At 33.2% G+C, this 19,944-nt stretch overlaps 2 protein-coding genes across 2 annotated transcripts in view; one reads left to right on the forward strand and one right to left on the reverse strand.

Moving 5' to 3' along the window:
• The window catches only part of LOC111028289 (phospholipase A1-like), a 29,122-nt gene extending 14,244 nt beyond the window's left edge, over positions 1–14,878 (forward strand). The window contains exons 3-7 of the mRNA XM_022306877.1: positions 4,205–4,392; positions 9,218–9,463; positions 9,696–9,875; positions 10,970–11,159; positions 12,551–14,878. Coding sequence (XP_022162569.1) covers positions 4,205–4,392; positions 9,218–9,463; positions 9,696–9,875; positions 10,970–11,159; positions 12,551–12,746 — 1,000 coding nt within the window. The 3' untranslated portion in view covers positions 12,747–14,878. The remainder of the gene's footprint in view (positions 1–4,204; positions 4,393–9,217; positions 9,464–9,695; positions 9,876–10,969; positions 11,160–12,550) is intronic.
• Positions 14,879–15,949: 1,071 nt separating this feature from the next.
• Positions 15,950–19,944, reverse strand: part of LOC111028294 (transmembrane and TPR repeat-containing protein CG4341-like) — a 295,701-nt gene continuing 291,706 nt past the window's right edge. The window contains exon 12 of the mRNA XM_022306883.1: positions 15,950–16,180. Coding sequence (XP_022162575.1) covers positions 16,010–16,180 — 171 coding nt within the window. The 3' untranslated portion in view covers positions 15,950–16,009. The remainder of the gene's footprint in view (positions 16,181–19,944) is intronic.

Genomic DNA, 19,944 nt, shown 5'->3' on the forward strand with positions numbered 1-19,944 from the left:
TCAAAATTTGTGTATTTGTGGAGACAAGCATCATGGTGTGCCACTGTGTATTATAATATTATATCGTTGATTTTGATTGGAACGTAACAACTTTATCGGTAAACTCAATAATACAATTCGCATAAGAAATGTACAAGAAAAGTGTGTACGCTGCAAAGTTTTCCCGATGTTTCACTAGCACAAGTGAATTATTACTAAGTAAACGATATTCTGGATTTAGGTGCAAAAATTGATTTTTTATATTATGCTCACCAAAAGAAGGATCCTGTTCTTTCAAATAATATTTTCCGACGACAATATATTTTCAATATTTTTGTTGATGCGCTGTATCGAGTACGAATAAATATTAAATACTGGTGGATTGAACGAACACGATAATATTGTAACATTACAAAGGAGTGGGGGAAAAAAGGCAGTGTCTGTTCTGACTGCAAATATTCTCGAAGGTGTGGTTGGGTGAATTCGACCATTAACACACAATTAAATCTACGTTAAATACCGAGTTGTCGGTAAAATATTGTAAAATAGGACACGGATTTCATGTCCTTCGCATTCTTACAAGATTATAACATTGACGCATTGTTGCTTCAGCTCGCTGGATTGTTGTCCACCATTATATTCGTAGTTAGTTTTTAGAATGAAAAAAAAAACATTTACCACGATGATTAGATCGTAGCAGTTGAAAGAAGACGTGTGCCGGTGGATCGAATGCTATCAGATTTCCATGTGGCATTGTAGCTATATTGTAGCTGAGTTAGCGACAAGAATTGTGGACGAGCATGGGAACATTTTGGTGGTGGTCGCGGGTACATCTTTAGTAGGTGGTATTCAAATACGGCGCGTTTCAAAGTTTTGACCAAACACCGCGGTGGTGGCAAAAGGAGTGGATAACGGGTGGGGGGGGGTGCCTTGAGGTATTGACAAATGACAAGAGAAGTGAGGGACACGTTGAGTGAGTGAATGAGAGAGAGAGAGAGAGAGAGAGAGAGAAAGGGTGAGAGAGAGGGAGATAGAGAGGGGGAGAGAGAGTGGGAGTGAATGAGATGGACGAAACGGCGGCAAAAGGCGGTGTCACGCCCACTCGAGTATCATCGAGTTTAAACGACGCGACGGTAAACACAGAATAGAACAGGAGAATAAGTTGTAGCCTTATAATATATTATATTATATAAGGACCGAATTTCCTGAAAACCGTTTTCTCCGGGTTTCCTTTGTTAACGACAACTGTGTGTGTACAGCCTCCGTGCTTGAGTTTTCACGATGGTGTGTGTGTGTGTGCGTGTGTGTGTGTGTGTGTGTAGACCACGTCGTCATTCACCATCCACGCTTTCAGAAAGGTCAAATCATAAACACGCGTGTATTTTCCCTTAAGTACCGTCAGCTCGGAGTGGCGGGTACACCAATATATGTATGAATAGGTAAGGTATACGACGACGCGTGTAATGCGTTATTTCCGTATACAAAGACATTTTTTTTTTTTTAAATCTTCGACAGAGAACAAAACGTTGCGTGAAGACATATTGTGTCACGATTCGAGGCATTATATTATATTCTTAAGTAATACATTTCGAGGCAAAATATTTTGTTTTCGTGATCGAAAGTTACGTTAAGTCCATAAAGTATATCCGATTAGAATAAAAACGTCAAAGACTAGATTATTCAAAGTTAACACAGTAGAAACCGTTTATAATGACGTTCAAGGGATCAAAGAAAATGGGTCATAATAACCGTTTGTCATTACTGTCGTTACGATTACCACCGTAATAAAACAGTATCTAAATCCGTTTGTGTACAATTTCAAAGTTTCTTAACTGATAATTTTTCATTTTGAAACTTTTGTTCGATTTTGTCTCGAGCTATAAATATGTTAGATATCATAGAGTGACTTACACCTAATTCATTAGGTATGACATTTTTTTCACCTTTTTTAAACAAAAAATGACATCTGCTGTTTCTTCAATTTTGAATAACTTTCGTTTGCTCATTTTATAATTCCACAATATTCAACACTCGAACACAGAACACATTCAAACACACAACAATTATCCATACACTGACGACGAAACAACGATGGAATTATCGGTATTATCGGTTGTATCTATTACATTCATCTTTGATAAAGTAAAGTCATGATAGAAAAAATATTTTTCCAATATAATCTTTAATAACCGTCATAACATCCTTATATTCATTATATAGACATCATAATCAACGATACAAATTAGTACACATAATATAGAAGTTTTGCGAGGACCTTCAATCTAAGGTCATTTCACCCAATAAGTCACTTCAACCGGTGTCATTATAAACGGTTTCTACTGTAGTTTGTTTTTTTCAAATCTGCTCGTATTTAACATGTGAATAAATCGAAAACAAATTTGCAAATCGTTTCAACTGGTTTATATAGTATATACTACGGCATACGTCGTGTATTGAAATAACACCAAAAACCTTTCCACTTTCTCGAGTAGACGAGAGTTCAAATCTGTTTTGGTAATAATTGTTATTGCATCACAGTTGATCGAATTGTCGAAAATATATAATAAGGTTAAATAGTTCCAATATTTTGCGCTTGTAACGATAGTGTATGACCAGCTTCTAACCAGAATAAACCTTGAACGGTTTATTTTTCGTTAACGGCGTTTAGTGATATATTATATTACGAAGACAAAATATGTTGCAACGAACGAAAATATTTCAAAGATAAAACTGACAAAATTCGTGTTTGAATGAACAAAGTTGGTTTTGAACGAGCTATTGATGTCAAAATATATTAAGAAATCTATAGAAACCTCATCAAAGGCACGTAAACAAGAAATATCATTACATTATATAGTTTAAACATCCGTGGTCATCTAAATTTTTTATAATTTTTTATAATAATTGTTTTCAATGTTTTTTTTTTTTAAATTTGTTTTAAAAATTATATTATTGCCAATTTTGTTATGGCAACTGCGTACGTTATGATTGAAGCTATTTTTAAATGCAGATGATTTGTGTACACGTGTATCGATGGAGAAAAATAATTGTTTTATTTGACATATTTTCGAAAAATGTCCATTATATCCAGCATTTTTTGTTTTTTTAAAGCAAAGTCATATTGTTATTATTTTTAATTAACACGGATTATACCGAGGTCTATGGAATAAGAAAACATTTGTTTTTCCAATTATTGTACTTATATTATTTTAGAATTTAATTTATTGAAATTTCGTTTTTCGAGTGTTATTACTGGGTAGCTACACTCCTCAAGCATTCATTTCCAGTATATCGTTACGCGCATAATATGCTTGTTGTAATTATATTTAAAGATTTTATATTATGTTGTAACAAATGTTAAAAGAAATAATTAAAAAAGAAAACTTAATTAAAAAGAATATAACTATTTAAACCTTTAAATAATAACAATTCGCTCCTTGATGATATACCAAATAAACATAATATAGATACAAAATATAAATACAAGATTACCATAGAATACTCATATTATTATATTTATATTATTATGATGGGTAGGTTTTGAATGTACCTATTTTGCCTATACAATGAGCCGTGTTACCTACATTCAACAGTGATTCGTGGTCTAAAATTACTAAGATTTTGTTTATGACAATGTTGGTTTTTAATTTTAATTAAAACTTTTTTATTTAATTAACATGTATTACTAAAACAATATTTTAAAATAGATCTAGGTACCTAATGGTTTGCAATATTTTAGTATAAAATTTTTTTAAATTATTTTCCGACAGTATTCGCATGACTCTTTTTTTTACTTATACATGTTTCCAGTTGCTAGGTGGCTCATGAATAAGATTAGTATATAGGTAGTAGTAAACTAAATTCATTTTTGAATTTCTTACAATAATTGTATAATTATATTGAATTATTCAAAAGATATGTCTTCGTGATCCAATGTCTTTCCATACGAAGAATAACCCTACAGGAATATTTTTATTTTTAAATTTATTCCATTAAAAACAGATTTTTCTCATAAATCAATACATTTCTAAAATAATTGAAAAAATATGGATTTGGAATGGGAATAATAGCTGGGGTGGATACTTTTTGGAAATACTAAACTGAATATAGCTTATGGTCAGAAAATAAACCGTTTAGACATCGAAGGTTTATAATCATTATAATAATCTTATGTCACGTAATTTATAAACATTACATAATGCGATAATAATATATCATATTTCAGAAACACCGGTGGAAGTGGTGGAGGAGGAGGAGACGGGTATTCGAGAATGCAGAAGCAACAAATCGAATTCACGTCACCCGCTTGGCTGCACTCGAGCGGATGGGACCGTTCGCTGCACACGGTGTTAATTGTGCACGGATATGGTGGAGCGGGTCAAGACTATTTGCCAGGAGCGGTGCTAAGAGACGGTTAGTGTACTGATAATTATTTCGTTAATACATTAACCGCACCATTATCGGGACGGTTTTTGAGATGCATATCGGAATGTGTGCCTAGGTCAGTAATTTTCGACCGTGAATTCAGTTTCTGGTTGTCTGCACGTAGTTATTGAAAATATAAGCATAATGCTTACTATCAATATTTCATAGACTAAAGAGTGAGCGAGATTTTTAGAAAATCCCCAATAGTGATAGCGAGCAAAAAAGGTTGAGAACCAATGAACTAGACACTCGATATAGATATTTATAAGATGCGCTGGCTTTAATAGTATACAATATAGGTATTATATGGTTATTAGATACTCGTATTACAAGTATCGCGAAATTAAATGCTTAATTACTTTTTTTTAATTAACGCTTGATACTTAAATTTAATTTCTCATTTTTTTCTTTTAACTGTATTCATCATTAATATTAATAATACATAATATCATATTTAAAAGGAATTTTACTATTATAAATTTGTAATTAGTTACTAACATACGATATTAAATTTGAAGTCTTGTCTCAATTTACTGGCCAATGCTTATATCGTACGCATCATTACTTTATTGAACTTAAACTACATATTTGGGCATTATAAATAAATTACTTTTAAACGAAAATTTGTAGTTATTAAAATATATTAATGCTATTGTTGCTTAAAATTAGTATAATAAAACTATAAGTACTTAGGATGTCAGTTAGAGATGTACATACGCTGAAAAACAATAAACGAAATATAAACTTTAATAGAATTAATACAATAATGAATTATTAATTTAGAGTGAACAAATGTGTCAAATGTATGTTTTGATTTATTTATAATTCATTGATAAGAACTTGCATTTCATGAAATACTGGATAGTTGATGCAAGTGAGTAAGAAACGTTTTCTAAAAAAAGCCAATAATTGACGAAGAAGACAATATTAATTGTCATAATAGCTGAAAAAATACCGCGAAGCATATTTTAATTAAATTTAATTAAAACATTATGATTTTTTTTTTTTATAAAAGTAATAAACCTAAAAGTTAGATATTTCGTCTGCAATTATTTAATATTCTAAAAAGTACTTTAAATTTAAATTATAATAAATATTTGAAGAAATTATTAGTGAGCTAATAGTAAGTCAGGGGAGACTATTTAATTTATTTTCATATGTCTTATAAGTCTTATAATTAAATGTATATATTTTTTAAACTCAAATAGTAAACTAAGTAAACGGTATATTTAATCAAACAAAACATACGGTACACACGGACATTTATGTATTAAATAAACAATGAAGACAAAGACGGCGTTGTGATGGTGTAAAATATGTGAGGCGACTAGACTCAACAAATTCAAAAATTTTAAAATAACTCATGTTATTTTTTTCGGCCATCATCATGCCAGTGGTATGAATAATTATACAAATATATAAATGAGTCATAAACGTATCAATATACTCACCTTGACCTTTGTCGTCGACGTTTCTACCGAAACAATGTATCAAATAGTATATTACAACAAATATTTATACTGTTATCATATATTTTTGAAGTAAATAACTTCTTTAGTAGTGGTAGGATAAGTCAGATTCGTGGGCTTAGCAGTTGCGACCAAAAAACGTCACGGCCGTAGCCTACTCAAAACTGAGCGTCCAATCAAACAATCGGATTTTGCCGTCCGGTCGTCATGTACCTCCAATAAAAATACCGGATCCTGCGAACTTGGCGAACCGACCGGCCGGCGAAAAAGTCAACCTAACCTAACCTTACCTCAACCTAACTGTATATTGTGTATAAGAACCAATCAGACGCCGGCTGGCAAAATCCGATCATCTGTTTTGACCACAACGTTTCTATGGTAATAAATAATAATCAATTCGTTTTATCTTCGTATTACAATAGTCACTAATAAATTCATTTAAATTGAACATTTTTATTTTTTATTTTTTCGTTACAAACCTAATATTTGACCGCGATGAACGTTCGTTTCATACCCTCTGTAGAGAAGTTATCCTTTCGTCCTCGAGTACTATTGCAGCACTCGCAGTTATTTGTAATTAGAAGTGTTGAACACAAGAATAACTTACAAACATTTAATATTGGAAACCATTAACATTTTTTTTATTATAAACAATTATTTGTTGCCGATATGAAATTTTTTATTTACCATTTTTCCAGGAAGCCTTAATTTCAAATACTATACATTATAAAGATTAATGATACATTATTGTATACGTAGAAAAACGATTCAGAGCACAGACTGTAAAATTGACAAAATTGTTGGTAATCAAGGTTAAAAAATTCCTACTATTGGCCCACTAAAAAACAAATTAGATTCTGTTATTTTTACCTGAAACCTTTCTCCAAGTCAATGGTTCGTCACTTTTAGTATAATAGAAAAAGTATTTTTATACATAAACATATTAACAAAAAACACCATTATTGTAAAATCAATATTGCCATAATCTAAAACATTATTATTTTAAACCACCAAAATTGATAGAAAGTAATTAGTGTAATGAGTCAAACGGATTATCTTATATAGTCGCTTAATCATCGTTATTATTATTAAGTAACCTCAGTATTATTTTTCAGGATGGGCCACGCGCATTTATTATGGTCTATAAACTAATAATTCAATTTGTTCGTCCCTCTCGAGTTTCGACTTTTGAGATTACTTTTGGGAATCTGTTTAACAGCCACGAACATTGGTAGGGGAGCCATTTTGGGGTGTAGAGAGATGTGAGCACGCTTCAGCGTCACCGCGTTGAAGCCTACACATTTGACGTAATTATTTTTACTCGAGTGCGGTGTGTTGGTTTTCACTAGAATCCTCTCGTTCTCTTTCTTTCATTAGCACGTTTTATTTCTCTAGTCTCCGAGGCCTTGGAAATAAGAAAGCCCGTGAATTAATTTGCTCATCTCACTCTGGATATTGTCTGGCTTTTGTGTGGTTATCTCACTACGGCCACTGAGCGATTTAAATGTTTTTACGAGTGAGAAAAATGAGTACAGGGAAAGTACCAGCTGACTTATAAACCACCTAAATGATGAGTTTTGCAGTTTGAAAAATTTAAATTTATTATAAAGCGTATGATAATGTTTCACTCCTTGTGGAAAACCTAATACACGAAACATAGGTATTACATCAAATGTTAACTTGTATTCTGTGAAAAAATTTGATAAGTATCACTTATTTACATAGCGTATTATGTGTGTACAAGAAAGGTTTTACTTTTTTTCTTTTTGGTATTTCCATATTTAACGGAAGACGCGTAAATAATAACAAATAGAGCGAATAGAAAATTCACACACAACGCTGGAAAACAACAATAATATTATATTCTGGGTATATTCGTACATAATATTTACATTCTCAGGCAAACAACCTTAAACTGTTATTTTCTACCCCACCCTGCAGCCTTGGTCTCGAACATCCGTTTATTATACGCGTGTATATATATGGGCATAATATGTATGCGGACAACGTTTGAATTATATTTTCGTGCTTTCCCAGGTTGATAGAATTATATTTCTGAGCGCAAATAGAGTAGGTTATCGATCAAAGTGGCTCTCAAACGATTTATGGAATTTTGAAGGGAAATACATTAATTTATTGAAATTATTATTATTTATTTTACTGCAATGGTAGTTCATTGACCGATTACCCCAATTTCTTTCATTTCGTAATCCAGTACAAAAAAAAATAAGATGGAAATACCCACGTACACGTTTTTTTAAATATTAAAACGATAGCTTTTATAGTGTTTTTCAAAATGTGTTCTATGAAACAATTACTGGTAGACAGTATAATAGAAAATTTTTTTTCCAAAACGGCTAAAGTGGACTGCGAGGCAATCATTAAAGCGTAGATATATGTTTGGTTGAATGGATGCACTCTGTATGCAAGCGGACGACTCTGCAGCAGGGTGCACTATAACTGCAACGATGAATCCACCGGATTTAAACACGAGTGCTTGTGTGCGCAAACAAGTGTACGAATTAATAATATTATGTGGTTATCATTATCATGTTTACCATGTTAAAATTAGTCGACGCTGATTGCGCGCGTGCGAGATGATAAAATAAACGGATTTAAAACGTTTTATGCAAACTCGAAGAGAATGATATTATGCATAGGTACTCGACCGTAACGAAACAAAAAACAACTATCCAGAGTTGCAAAAATATATAATGTTATGTGTACTACAGCTGCCATTTGGTCTGCTGTAATGTTTGCGTTTGAACACTATATATTGGTAGGTAGGTACCTAATAATAATGGAACACGACCACGACTGTAAATATTAGTAAAATATAAATTATGACTGATGCGCACATGTGAAGTGCATCATGAAATCTGCATAAACTTTTATCGCATCGACACTATGCATGTTAAAACGTAAATTATTTCAAATTTTAATGGACTCGTATATATCGAAATATTAATATCGGTAAGGTATGTGATGACCTATAAAGGCAACTGCTGCAATGCTTAAATCTACTATTATTAAATGTAACCACCCATATTATACGTTATTACCTAACATTTAAGTTTGTTTAAAATATGTTTCAATACATTCGCATTCCATACGTACCTCAATGTGGATTGTATTTTAATATATAAATACCAATACACGAAGATGAGTCGAAACTAAAATATATTAAATGGTATTTTGCTGGTACAGAAATAACATGTTTTGAATGTATTATAAAGTATGAATAATCTGAAAAACTTATAAACAATTTATGAATATTTATTATTTAATCGATTACACCAAATTCGATAAAATATTTTTAAAAATCGGTCTCATCTGATTTACAGCATACTTGAACAACGGAAAGTACAACGTGTTCATGGTGGACTGGGGAAAACTGTCGGCGATTCCGTGTTACGCGGCCTCCGTGCACAATCTCAAGCCCGTGGCCAGGTGTATGGCGGTCATGTTGACGCATTTGCGAGCCGCCGGACTGGACGTGGACCAGCTCACGTGTGTTGGTCACAGCTTGGGCGCACACCTGTGTGGAATAATGGCCAACTACCTGCCGTTCAGAATGCACCGCATCATAGGTATGTACCTATCACGTCATGTATAACCGAATTTTGAAAGAACGCTTAATATTTTACACGGGTCTTATCGATACTATAATAGTCATTTACCTAACCAAGTAAGTAATATAATGATTATTACGATAACTCGAATTGTACCAAAAAAGGAAAACGACTTAAGTTGTGTATGTTCTTCATTGTTCACGGTAGTGTTATCGAACGTCTGGTTTTTGATTATCACCACATGTTACAGGTGTGGATCCGGCAAAACCATTGATCCGTAACCGGGCGTCCAGCCGATTGGATTCTGGGGACGCGGACGTCGTTCAGATCATACATGCCACTTCCAAATACGGCGATTTGAAACGTATGGGGCACGTGGATTTCTGTCTGAATGGCGGACACGTCCAACCGTTCTGTTCCAACTCTTCCGGTGAGTACGTGGATGTGGAATAAGGTCCTTATTACACTATGGGTTAAATTATACGCAACGTCTTACCCAGGATCGAACCGGGCCCATGTGCTCCTATATTATATTCAACTGCACCGTGGCCGGACACTTTGAAAATAATAATACTTGGATAGTAATGAAAATAATATCGACTAATACTGAACCAATAGATATTATGTTTATCTGAAGAGGAAATGTGTAAACTCTCCCGAGTAGTTTTAAATTGTAAGTTGGCTAAAGCGAATTAGCTAGACTGAGACTGTGATTATCATAATAAATAATTATTATTATTAAGCGATTTAATTAGGTACTGTTAATCTCAATATTGACTTTTCGTATAATATTCATATTATATTAGATACCTATTTAGTATTTACAATGATACGGCTATATAATGTACAAACGAAGTTACAACAGACTCGTGAGAGTTTACCCTTCAGGTAGTACTGAAGTAGACCCGGGAGATTTAACATGTACCCTTCAAGTAATACTGATGTAGATCCGGGAGAATTTAAATCTGGAGAGTTTACAAATCATTAAAATCGGAGGAGCTTACAAATTATATTTAACTCGGTAATAATATTGTTAATACTTTGTTGTAAAAATCCAAGGGAAAACATGAACCCGACACCTGTGTAAATGAAGTTGCCTACTTATATAAGTGTATAATTTCACATTTTATTTGTAATATATATTGACAAAGTTCCCGATTAAAAATGCTGTAAGTTATCATTACGAAATAATAAATTACTATTTCTGATATTATTGAGAAAAATATAATAATTTATTAATATAATATATCTGGGAGATTTTTTTCTGAGAATAGTATGTCCCCAAGCTTACCTTGTTTCTCAACACCACCACAGCATCAATACATGATCCGTACCTGTACGGTTCGGCCTCTGTCTAACGAATCGTGATAGGAATACCCTCTAACCACAAACCCGTTCGTTAAATCACATTTGACAATCTTGAGGGAAATGTGCAGGTTCGCGTGAAGTGCAGGCCACTATAAAAATAGTTACCATTTTTTTCTCTATCTAATAAAATAATATGTTATCCTTATTCATGTGCAGATACCGAACTCTGTGGTCACACGAGGAGCGTATGTTACCTGGCAGAGAGTTTGGACTCTGAAGCCGCCCGAAAAGCGGTACCGTGTACCAGGAGATGTTTGCAGGGTGGCGAAGGAGGTTCGAGTTATTCGACTGTCAACTCTTTCGGACAAACGCCGTACGTCGTCCTGGGCCAACACACACCCGACGAGTAAGTGTTTCCGTCTCGTTTCCAAACACATTTACAGCTTGTCCGAGAATCGGTATACATTGTTGTGTCGAAGACTGAGTTAAATAACAATGTTTTCTTACTTCATATATTATATAATATTATCTCTCGCGATTATTTCTTAAACGATATCGGGACTAAAACAATAATGGATGCTATTCAATTTATCAGCCATCATCAGGAGCTGAGATGGTTTCTTTTGTATTTATTTGGTGTCAAGAATTATATCGAGCTTGGATCGGCGTTAAGATTTTAGTAAAAAAAACCGTCTGCTGATGATATGTAAAAAGCTGAAGCAGATGTGACGCATATAGTTTGATTATGTTTCCGCGGAAATTACGATTTCTATTAACAACGATTCGTCACGATAGTCTGAAGTCGTAAAATAAACAGTATTTGGTAGTAACTAGTAACGTAATAAAAGTAATGCGTTACTGTAATGTCGTTATCTATTTGTTTGTAACGCGTTATGTTATTTCGTCAGAATTTATTCCAAATAACGAAAATGTAATAGACATTATTTTTTTTTTGAGTAATTTTTGAACAAGCATTACCGCGGTTTTATGTATTGTGAATAAAAAATATCAAAATATTATACATCTACGAAGTGGTAAACCAAGCATGGTTAGCACTTTTTCTTCAGTCATGAGGTTATTCAAACCTAATTATCCTCACTACACACACTTAAATTAATCGTAAGTCAAATTTTGATTTTGAGAGGTACATCAACATTTTTAGAATAAAATAACCCACAAAATAGTTTAGAGTATAAAGGTAGTACTTATTTGAAAAACAAATGATGATCAACAGGGTACTCTTAAGTAATAGAAAAAATATCAAGAATTTAAAAATATGATCATTTGGTAGGTACATTTAAAAATGCTATAAAAATCAGATTTTCAACTACCACATTATTGATGAATAAGAGTCAAATTCTCCAGAAAAAAGTCTGTTCCGTAAATCTTAATGTATAATGAGTTTATTTGGTTTTAAATTTTTACTCCTAAAAATTTAGTTTTTAATCTTTCAGACCACTTTGACGTTATTTAATTAAATTTCTTCGAAACACATTTATTTCTTTTTTAGACATCTTGTTGAAATTATACCCATACGCTATTTCTGCTTAGTAATTAAAAATTAGAAAAATACCCGTGTGCTGATTTTTTTTTTTTTGTAACTAGAAAGTTTCAAAGTTACTCCATTCTCATTGAAAAGTAAAGCAATTTCATTACGATGTTGAGTGTCGAGTAAGCAAACTTAATTAGGTACTTTTTAAAAGTACCTAACTTACACAACACCGAAAATAAACATATTACGAACCAATTTTTTTTCTCTACACAATAATATGCATGCTTCACTTATGTTGTATACAGGGTGAACGGCGTGTACTGCGTGACCAACTCGGACGCACCGTACTGTTCTAAAACCAGCGTCAAGGGTAGTCCATACTGCTGTCCGCCGCCACCTGCGAACGGTCAACAGTCGAACAGCGATACCGTCGATCAATCGATGAGGCTGCCCGAAGACGAGGACTACAACAGTAGCAACAACAACAAGAACAACAACTGAAATCACGGACGGGTAAAGGAAAAAAAAACATCAAAAACACTGAAAAATCATAAGACGTCTTAATTTTATTGTCTTTACACGAAATGTACAAAATATCAAATATTTGTTTTTAAATATAACATAATTTAAGTCACATACATACACATTTATATATTTATATATATTTATAATATTATCATGTTTATGCACTCGTGCGACTCGTATAAATCATGTATATAGGTAGAACCTCGTTATCACATATTATATTAATATGAATATTATAACATGCACAATGCACATCTATAGAATATATATGGCTATAATTATATATTGTATTATGCATTTACAGAGTCCAGATGTCGATGAAGCTTTTTAAAATGATCGGAAATCTCGACATCGTAATTTATTCCATATTATTATAGGCGGGCATATAGGTGTGTATTACATCGCATTATCGGCAAAGTTGCGGTCTGTGATCTACAGAGGTGGCTGCATATTATTTCGATTATATCGACTATCGTTGACTCAAACCGGAGACGGTGTTGTTTTTGCGTTTTTGGTATTTCAAAAAAAAGCGACAAAAAGTATTTTTCCGCAGACGGTTGAGCGACGATATCACCGAGCAGCGGTCGTAGTAAATAAATTATTATATTATTATTACACACTATAAATCATTTTTGTTACGAAAATGGATTAAAAAAATAAATCGAGACGGCCGTGAAAAAAAACGGTCGGTCGGCCGGTCGGTTAAGATCTATCTTAAAAGTTAAAAACATTAATCATTTGACATATTCCGCACAGAGATATACGCAGCATATTATAATACAATAATAATTTATACTACGCTTTCATAGTCATAATAATATAGTATTAAATATATACAGTTAAAAATAAAACGAAACGTCAGGAAATAGGAACACTCCCCTCACCAATGTCTTGCAGTGGACTAAAAATAATGATAAAAAATTAGCTTAAAAATATTATCGAAAGAATATTCCCTCATACTGTGACAAAGCAATGAAATATTTAAAGAAAATAATGGCACATTAATGATGAAAGAAAAACTTCGCGAGTACAATTGCGCCATTCTCGAGAATGTGATAAACAACAAATAGAAAAATATTTAGTTCGAATGATATTGGACGACGGCGTTGACGGTTGTACGCGCGTGTATTTATTTCAAAACCAAAAAAATGACTTTTTTTAGTGATACGATAAGCAGAGACGCAAATAAATAATTTGGGAATAGGTATAATAATATTATAACAAATGGGCGGCAATTTACTGTTTATAGAACGAGTTTGTTAAAAACAAAAATGATAGTAATAATAAAATTGTTGAAGACACGTTACGTTGATGTCAATAAAACAGTCTTCAAGACGCAACGGGAAACTTGTTTGAAATTATTAGAGAAAATTCCGAGTGACGGACTTCGCCAAGTGTCGAACAAATTGATCGCGAGGTTTCGTCTTTCATGACTTTTATTTTTCGCCGAGAGCATGACGTTTATAATATTACAACGAGATAAACATCCACCTGTTTGATCTGTGCCTATAATATTTTCATGTCGCGTTGGTTTTTGTGCCATACCGTTTACTAGGTCCTGTCGCCGACGCATTCGGCCGCGTTTAAACAGTATACTGGGTACTCATTTTCATTCTTTCCGTTAACCCTAGGTTTTCCGGTGGATGATGACCAAAAAAAAATATCGTATAAGATATGGGTTGGGTAAGTGACATTTAGGGATCGTCAAGCCAACGACTATATAGCATATTATAATAATATTATCATGATTATGGCAATGGAAACGAAAATAAATATAATTATATAATATTTCAATTTTATCGATTTTGTACAATATAATATATTTTAGAAATGTTATACCTACTTACAAAGTTGAAAAACACACGGTCTTCTGCAAGTCTAACTGTGTTAGTAGGTATACTTATATCCAGTATTCGTATTCGGTAAAGGATTTTTCGCTCGTCGAAAACTGCTGATTTTTCTATGAACACTAGTTTTGGGGGAGGAGAGGGGGCTGATAAATTAAAAGTTACACGTAAAGGTGGTGTTATGACGTTATCTCTGAACAGCCAATAAAAGAGATGGATCGTAGTATTATATTAACACTAGTTGAGTCTAATTGGATTATGTAACACGAGGGCTCGATCATCTCGATCGTTTGGTCACGTTTTTTTTAAAACGTTGGTTTCAATGAGCATTTGAAAAAAATGCCAAATGCAGGTGCTGCCCGTCATGATTTTTTTTTTGTGTGGTAACACTCCTAGAAACCGCAAAGACTTTATATGACTTCATTTAATATGAAAACTCACGGTTTAATCATCCGAGAAAATCGGTAGTTTCAAATACGTATAATAATTACGAGTGGGGTCCGCTGAAGAAGACCATTTATTTTCAGCCACTTTGTATATAAGTACTTACATAATATTATTATATTGTAGTGCTTCGATAGTCCGAACGGAACATACCTACCTAATTCGACCGGAATTCCCGGAATTCCCGGAATACACTATTCATTAAATGGGAATACTGAAAGCTACTCAGAACACTGACAGAATAGACAGTAGATTAGAGCGCACCGAGAGCACTGCAAATTGCAATCTTGTTGCTGCTTTGATTCAGAGAATAACTTTTTGAAATGAAAATCGATACTGCCACTCAAAGAAGATAACTGATTTTTTATGCTAATAATTACCTTTAGATAAATCTTGTACCTACTGTATTAATTTTTTTTTTTTTTGTTTTTTTTTAAATGTAATATATAAATATAAGGGGATGGAAAAAAATCTTAGTCATTTGAGTACCCATGTACTCTAGAAAAACTTTCATCGATCCAGACGACACTCGGTTTGAATTCTTCCGGACTATCGAGGTTCTACTAACTGTATTAAATAGAAATAATAATAATATTGTTATGTAGACACAATATGCAAGTAAAATAAAATTTAACTTTATAATAATAATAATAATAATATGTACACTACACAATATTATGGAATAATATTATGTTAAAACTGTTATAATAATATAATATAATTTAATACATAAAACTTTAATCATATTTATGGTATGTACTATATATTATTATGTACAGGATTAAATATTTTTAAAATATATTTATATATGTAATATGCAAAAAAAATATAGAAAATTACGTCTTAAATACAAAACTGCACACACGTCGTCGTCATCGTCAAATGATAATCATATTATTTAACGTATATTAAGTACATATATATTATTACGGTAAATTATCACGGCCATCACGCCGCTCTGGACCGGCGCCGCAACACGTTCCTCAGTTTGTTGAGATTGTCCAGAGTGGTCCGGTCGTCCGGCGATATCCTCAGCGCGTTTTGGTAGCTGGATAACGCCTCTCGGTGTTTGCCGTTCAGGTGAAGCATGGCTCCCAGGTTGCTGTGGCTGCTTGCGTCCTGCGAACACAACAGACCCGTGACGGTTAAGAGACGAACACAACAGACACGTCATGGTTACGATATCGGTCACGCTTTAGTTTGTAATGAAATTTATTTTATATATGAAATTATCTGCAGGTTTATTGGTTATAATATAATTGTTGTCTTTCGTGAACAAATTGCCTACCTACGTAATTTAAAAATATAAAACAGAACTATATATTTTGGCATTAACCGAGTTGTGATTTGTAAAATGTAAAATACATATTAATAACGGGCTACATGGTTCTTGCATTCACTTGTAGGGAATTATTTTTTTTGTTTTATTCCGAGAAAAAGTGAAAAAGGTTTACTTGTTGGTTTTTTCAGCAAGCGCTTTTATTTTTCACATGTTCTCTTTGGCGTCTTGGGGACTCTGGGTTTCTGCGAAAGCATTATGATTTGAAGTCGTTATGTATTTCTATTCCATATTATGTTACCCTAAAAGCACTTGAATACTGTTTATTCCTACGATAATTCTGTTTTATTCTGGGTTTAAAGTTATGCAATCGAACATGTCTTCCACGAGCAAAATATTTAAAATTAGAAGTACCGAATGGATGTTTTTAAGCACATATTTGAATGCTAACATTTAAAAATATTAATAAGGAATAACAAACGTCATTTTATTGTGTAGTCTATATCAACATTAAAAAATATGAAAAGCGGTAAGAGTATTGGCCGAGGGCAATGTGTTTGTCGAATATCCCCCAAAACTTAGGTTAGGTTGTACGTGTTGTATAGTAGTTGTACCCCCAAAAAAGGCATTTTGTTTTTGTGGCTTTTGGTATCTATGTCGATAAATATCGCTTGTCTCGAAAATAAAAATATATCATTATTAAATGGTCATAGCGACATTAGCGCTTTACAAAGCTTAAACCGTCGGTTATCCGGCAATAGTTATTGTCACTACCTATAATGTAGCTTTGTTACTTTTGCCTTTTTCCAATCGATATATTACAGTTTTAAAATGCAGGGTACAAAACTACAAAACGTTATTTAATACACACCAAAAACGTAGGGGTTATGAGCAAAAATTACATTTTTTAAAAATCACTAAACGTTTCATAAAAATGATAACACGTAAGAAAAATTATGTAATATTGTGTAATCACTGTAATACATCAATACCTAATTCCAATTCTGATGGCATACCGTAAATGTTGTTAAACCATTTGAGCAGTTTTCCATAAAACTCAGCCCACCTGCGTCTTGTAATATTTTTGAAAAATCTTTTGACTATTATAAGGAGAGTTTACACTAATAAATATAAAATAAAACATACTTTCGGTAAAGCTTTACTATCGTGTGGAATGCATTATAAAGTTTATTTAATGTTATTTTAAATTTAGTGTATCGTGAACGCATAGTTGTTTGATTTGTACCATATTTGATTGAACTCTTTTTTTATTTTATCAAGTCGATCTTCGGTGATCTGCGTAATATATATTAGTGTAATCAACTATTTTTTTTTTTGAAAACAATTTATACCGATCTAAATCAGCTAAAAGTTTCAAATAAATTCAAATGTAGGTATGCAGGTATCAGCAAGTACAGTCGACGGACGAGATGTCAAGACTACGTACAACAGGAGTATGGCGAGCGGAATACGAATACCGGACAAATAAATCTTAAAATGTCAGTTAATTGAACGACGAAAAAATATAAACATAACTGAGCTAATAAAAGCGACGACGAAGAAATAAATATAAAGAAAAACAAACGGTTTTCCTCTGTACATAATTCGATATTGTAGGTAAGTACCTATTTTATCGCGTGTATGTGTTAATGGCCACACAGAGATGTGATCGCGACGATGGGGCTGCGTTATTACCACCATCGTGCAGAGCGTGTTCTTATCAATATTCAAAACGCTGTTTTCGCAATAACTGCAGTACCTAGGTAATCGACGGGGCTGGGTCGAGGATATCGGCCGTTCGTGATCTTTCCGAGCTCTCTCGAATTGCTCTGCTCGGCGCCATCCGAAGTAATGTGCGCGCGATACTATCACGTCGTCGTACGTTTCTGCTGCCGATGATGTCTGCACGCGCATGCGCCGTACAAATATCATAATAATCGTGAAGTGAGTGAGACCTCTGAACAGCGGATTTCTTGGGAATCGACCATAAACTGTCTACAAACTGAACCCTCTGAACAGCGGACACCTCCGAAAAGCGGACGAAATGTCAGCGACCGAGAGTGCCCGGTATATATATATATATAGAGGTATCACGCTGTACATTTGTCGTGTAGGAGTGACCTATTTTTTATTATATTTAATTATATTTATAGTGTTGTCTATTGTGTGTACTATTTTTTATTTATATTATATTATGTACGGGGCGATCCGATTACGTAAATCTGCAATATATATATATATGGCGTATTGTGTATGGATAATATATTCAAATCGATCAGTTTTTGCGGGAGAAAAATGACAAATATCAGAATTTGTTTATATATAAATATAATATATACATATATATTGGTATTTACTATATATTTTAGGACTGTAAAACTCTTCCGACAAAAAAAAAAAAACAATTGATATATTTGTCGTAACGATTTTTCCGGTTGAACGACACCCATATCGCATCAGCTTATTTGACGCAAAGGACGTAACTTCAAAAAAATATATGCAAGGGATGATGTCATATTTGTCGATAATAATATTCCAATGATTATATTCTTACGAGAAATACATGTCAAACTATACGAAATAATCGTAACTCCGAAAAATAACACAGACAAAACGGTCGCATCTCCTAAACGGCTATAAATAGCGTATCCCCATAAAATGAGTATTTACGATAACATTATTGGACAAAATCTCGTCTTTCGCAAAATAAATACATTTTAGACGAACAAGACCAAATAGTTTTGGTAACACAAAACGGACGAATTTAGTACCTACTAAATTACTATGCGTTTATTTAATACGTCGAATAATAATCAGTTTTGGGTCGAAAAATCTCGATTGAGAGGAATAAAATGTTTTTTTCTCTTGGTGACAATTATTGGTTTTTTGGAGTTACGGCATTTACCATATAATGGCTGACGATATTATGTTTAGTGTTTCATATTAAACTCTCAAGCAGATTAGATTTATTTTGATTAATAGATAAATGCATTAGCAGAGTTATCAGTCCTGGCGGAGGGCTATGCAACTGTAAAATTAAATCTGGGACAGGGCATGCTTATAGCGCCTATTTTGTCGATTTGTTTGGTACAAAAAATGTCTTCAGATACAAAAATAAAAAACCTTCTTCATTGTAAAATCAATATGTTAATCAATCCACTCAGAATCGTAAAAAATATTTTGAAAAATGGAGAAAACATTAGAAATCTAGTAGTTATAATAATATTATTGTTTATTATTACCCGATTAGAAAATATTTGGAAAGCGCAGCACCAATATGAACTCATTGTCAATGGTTTTCATTGTATTGTATGCAGTGGCTTATGTTTATGTGGTATAAATGGGCTGTATACCAATGTAATATATTATATAGGATACACACACGCTGTATACACTGCAGCACAGTGCACACATTTATAATTTACATAATCATAGGTGACGATGGCTCTCTGGTAGAATGCAGTCGTGTTCGTCCCAATCGGCGGTCGTAGTGGTTAACAACGTTGTCGCCGACGTCTGTACCACACCAATTCGTTTATGGGGGCGAGGGGGGAGGGGCTCGATTCGGGCTAAAATGACGATAGTTTCGGACGTCTGAATTAAA

The sequence above is a fragment of the Myzus persicae genome, unplaced genomic scaffold, assembly GCF_001856785.1.
Source record: "Myzus persicae strain clone G006 unplaced genomic scaffold, MPER_G0061.0, whole genome shotgun sequence".
In the NCBI taxonomy this organism is placed as follows: Eukaryota; Metazoa; Arthropoda; class Insecta; order Hemiptera; family Aphididae; genus Myzus; species Myzus persicae.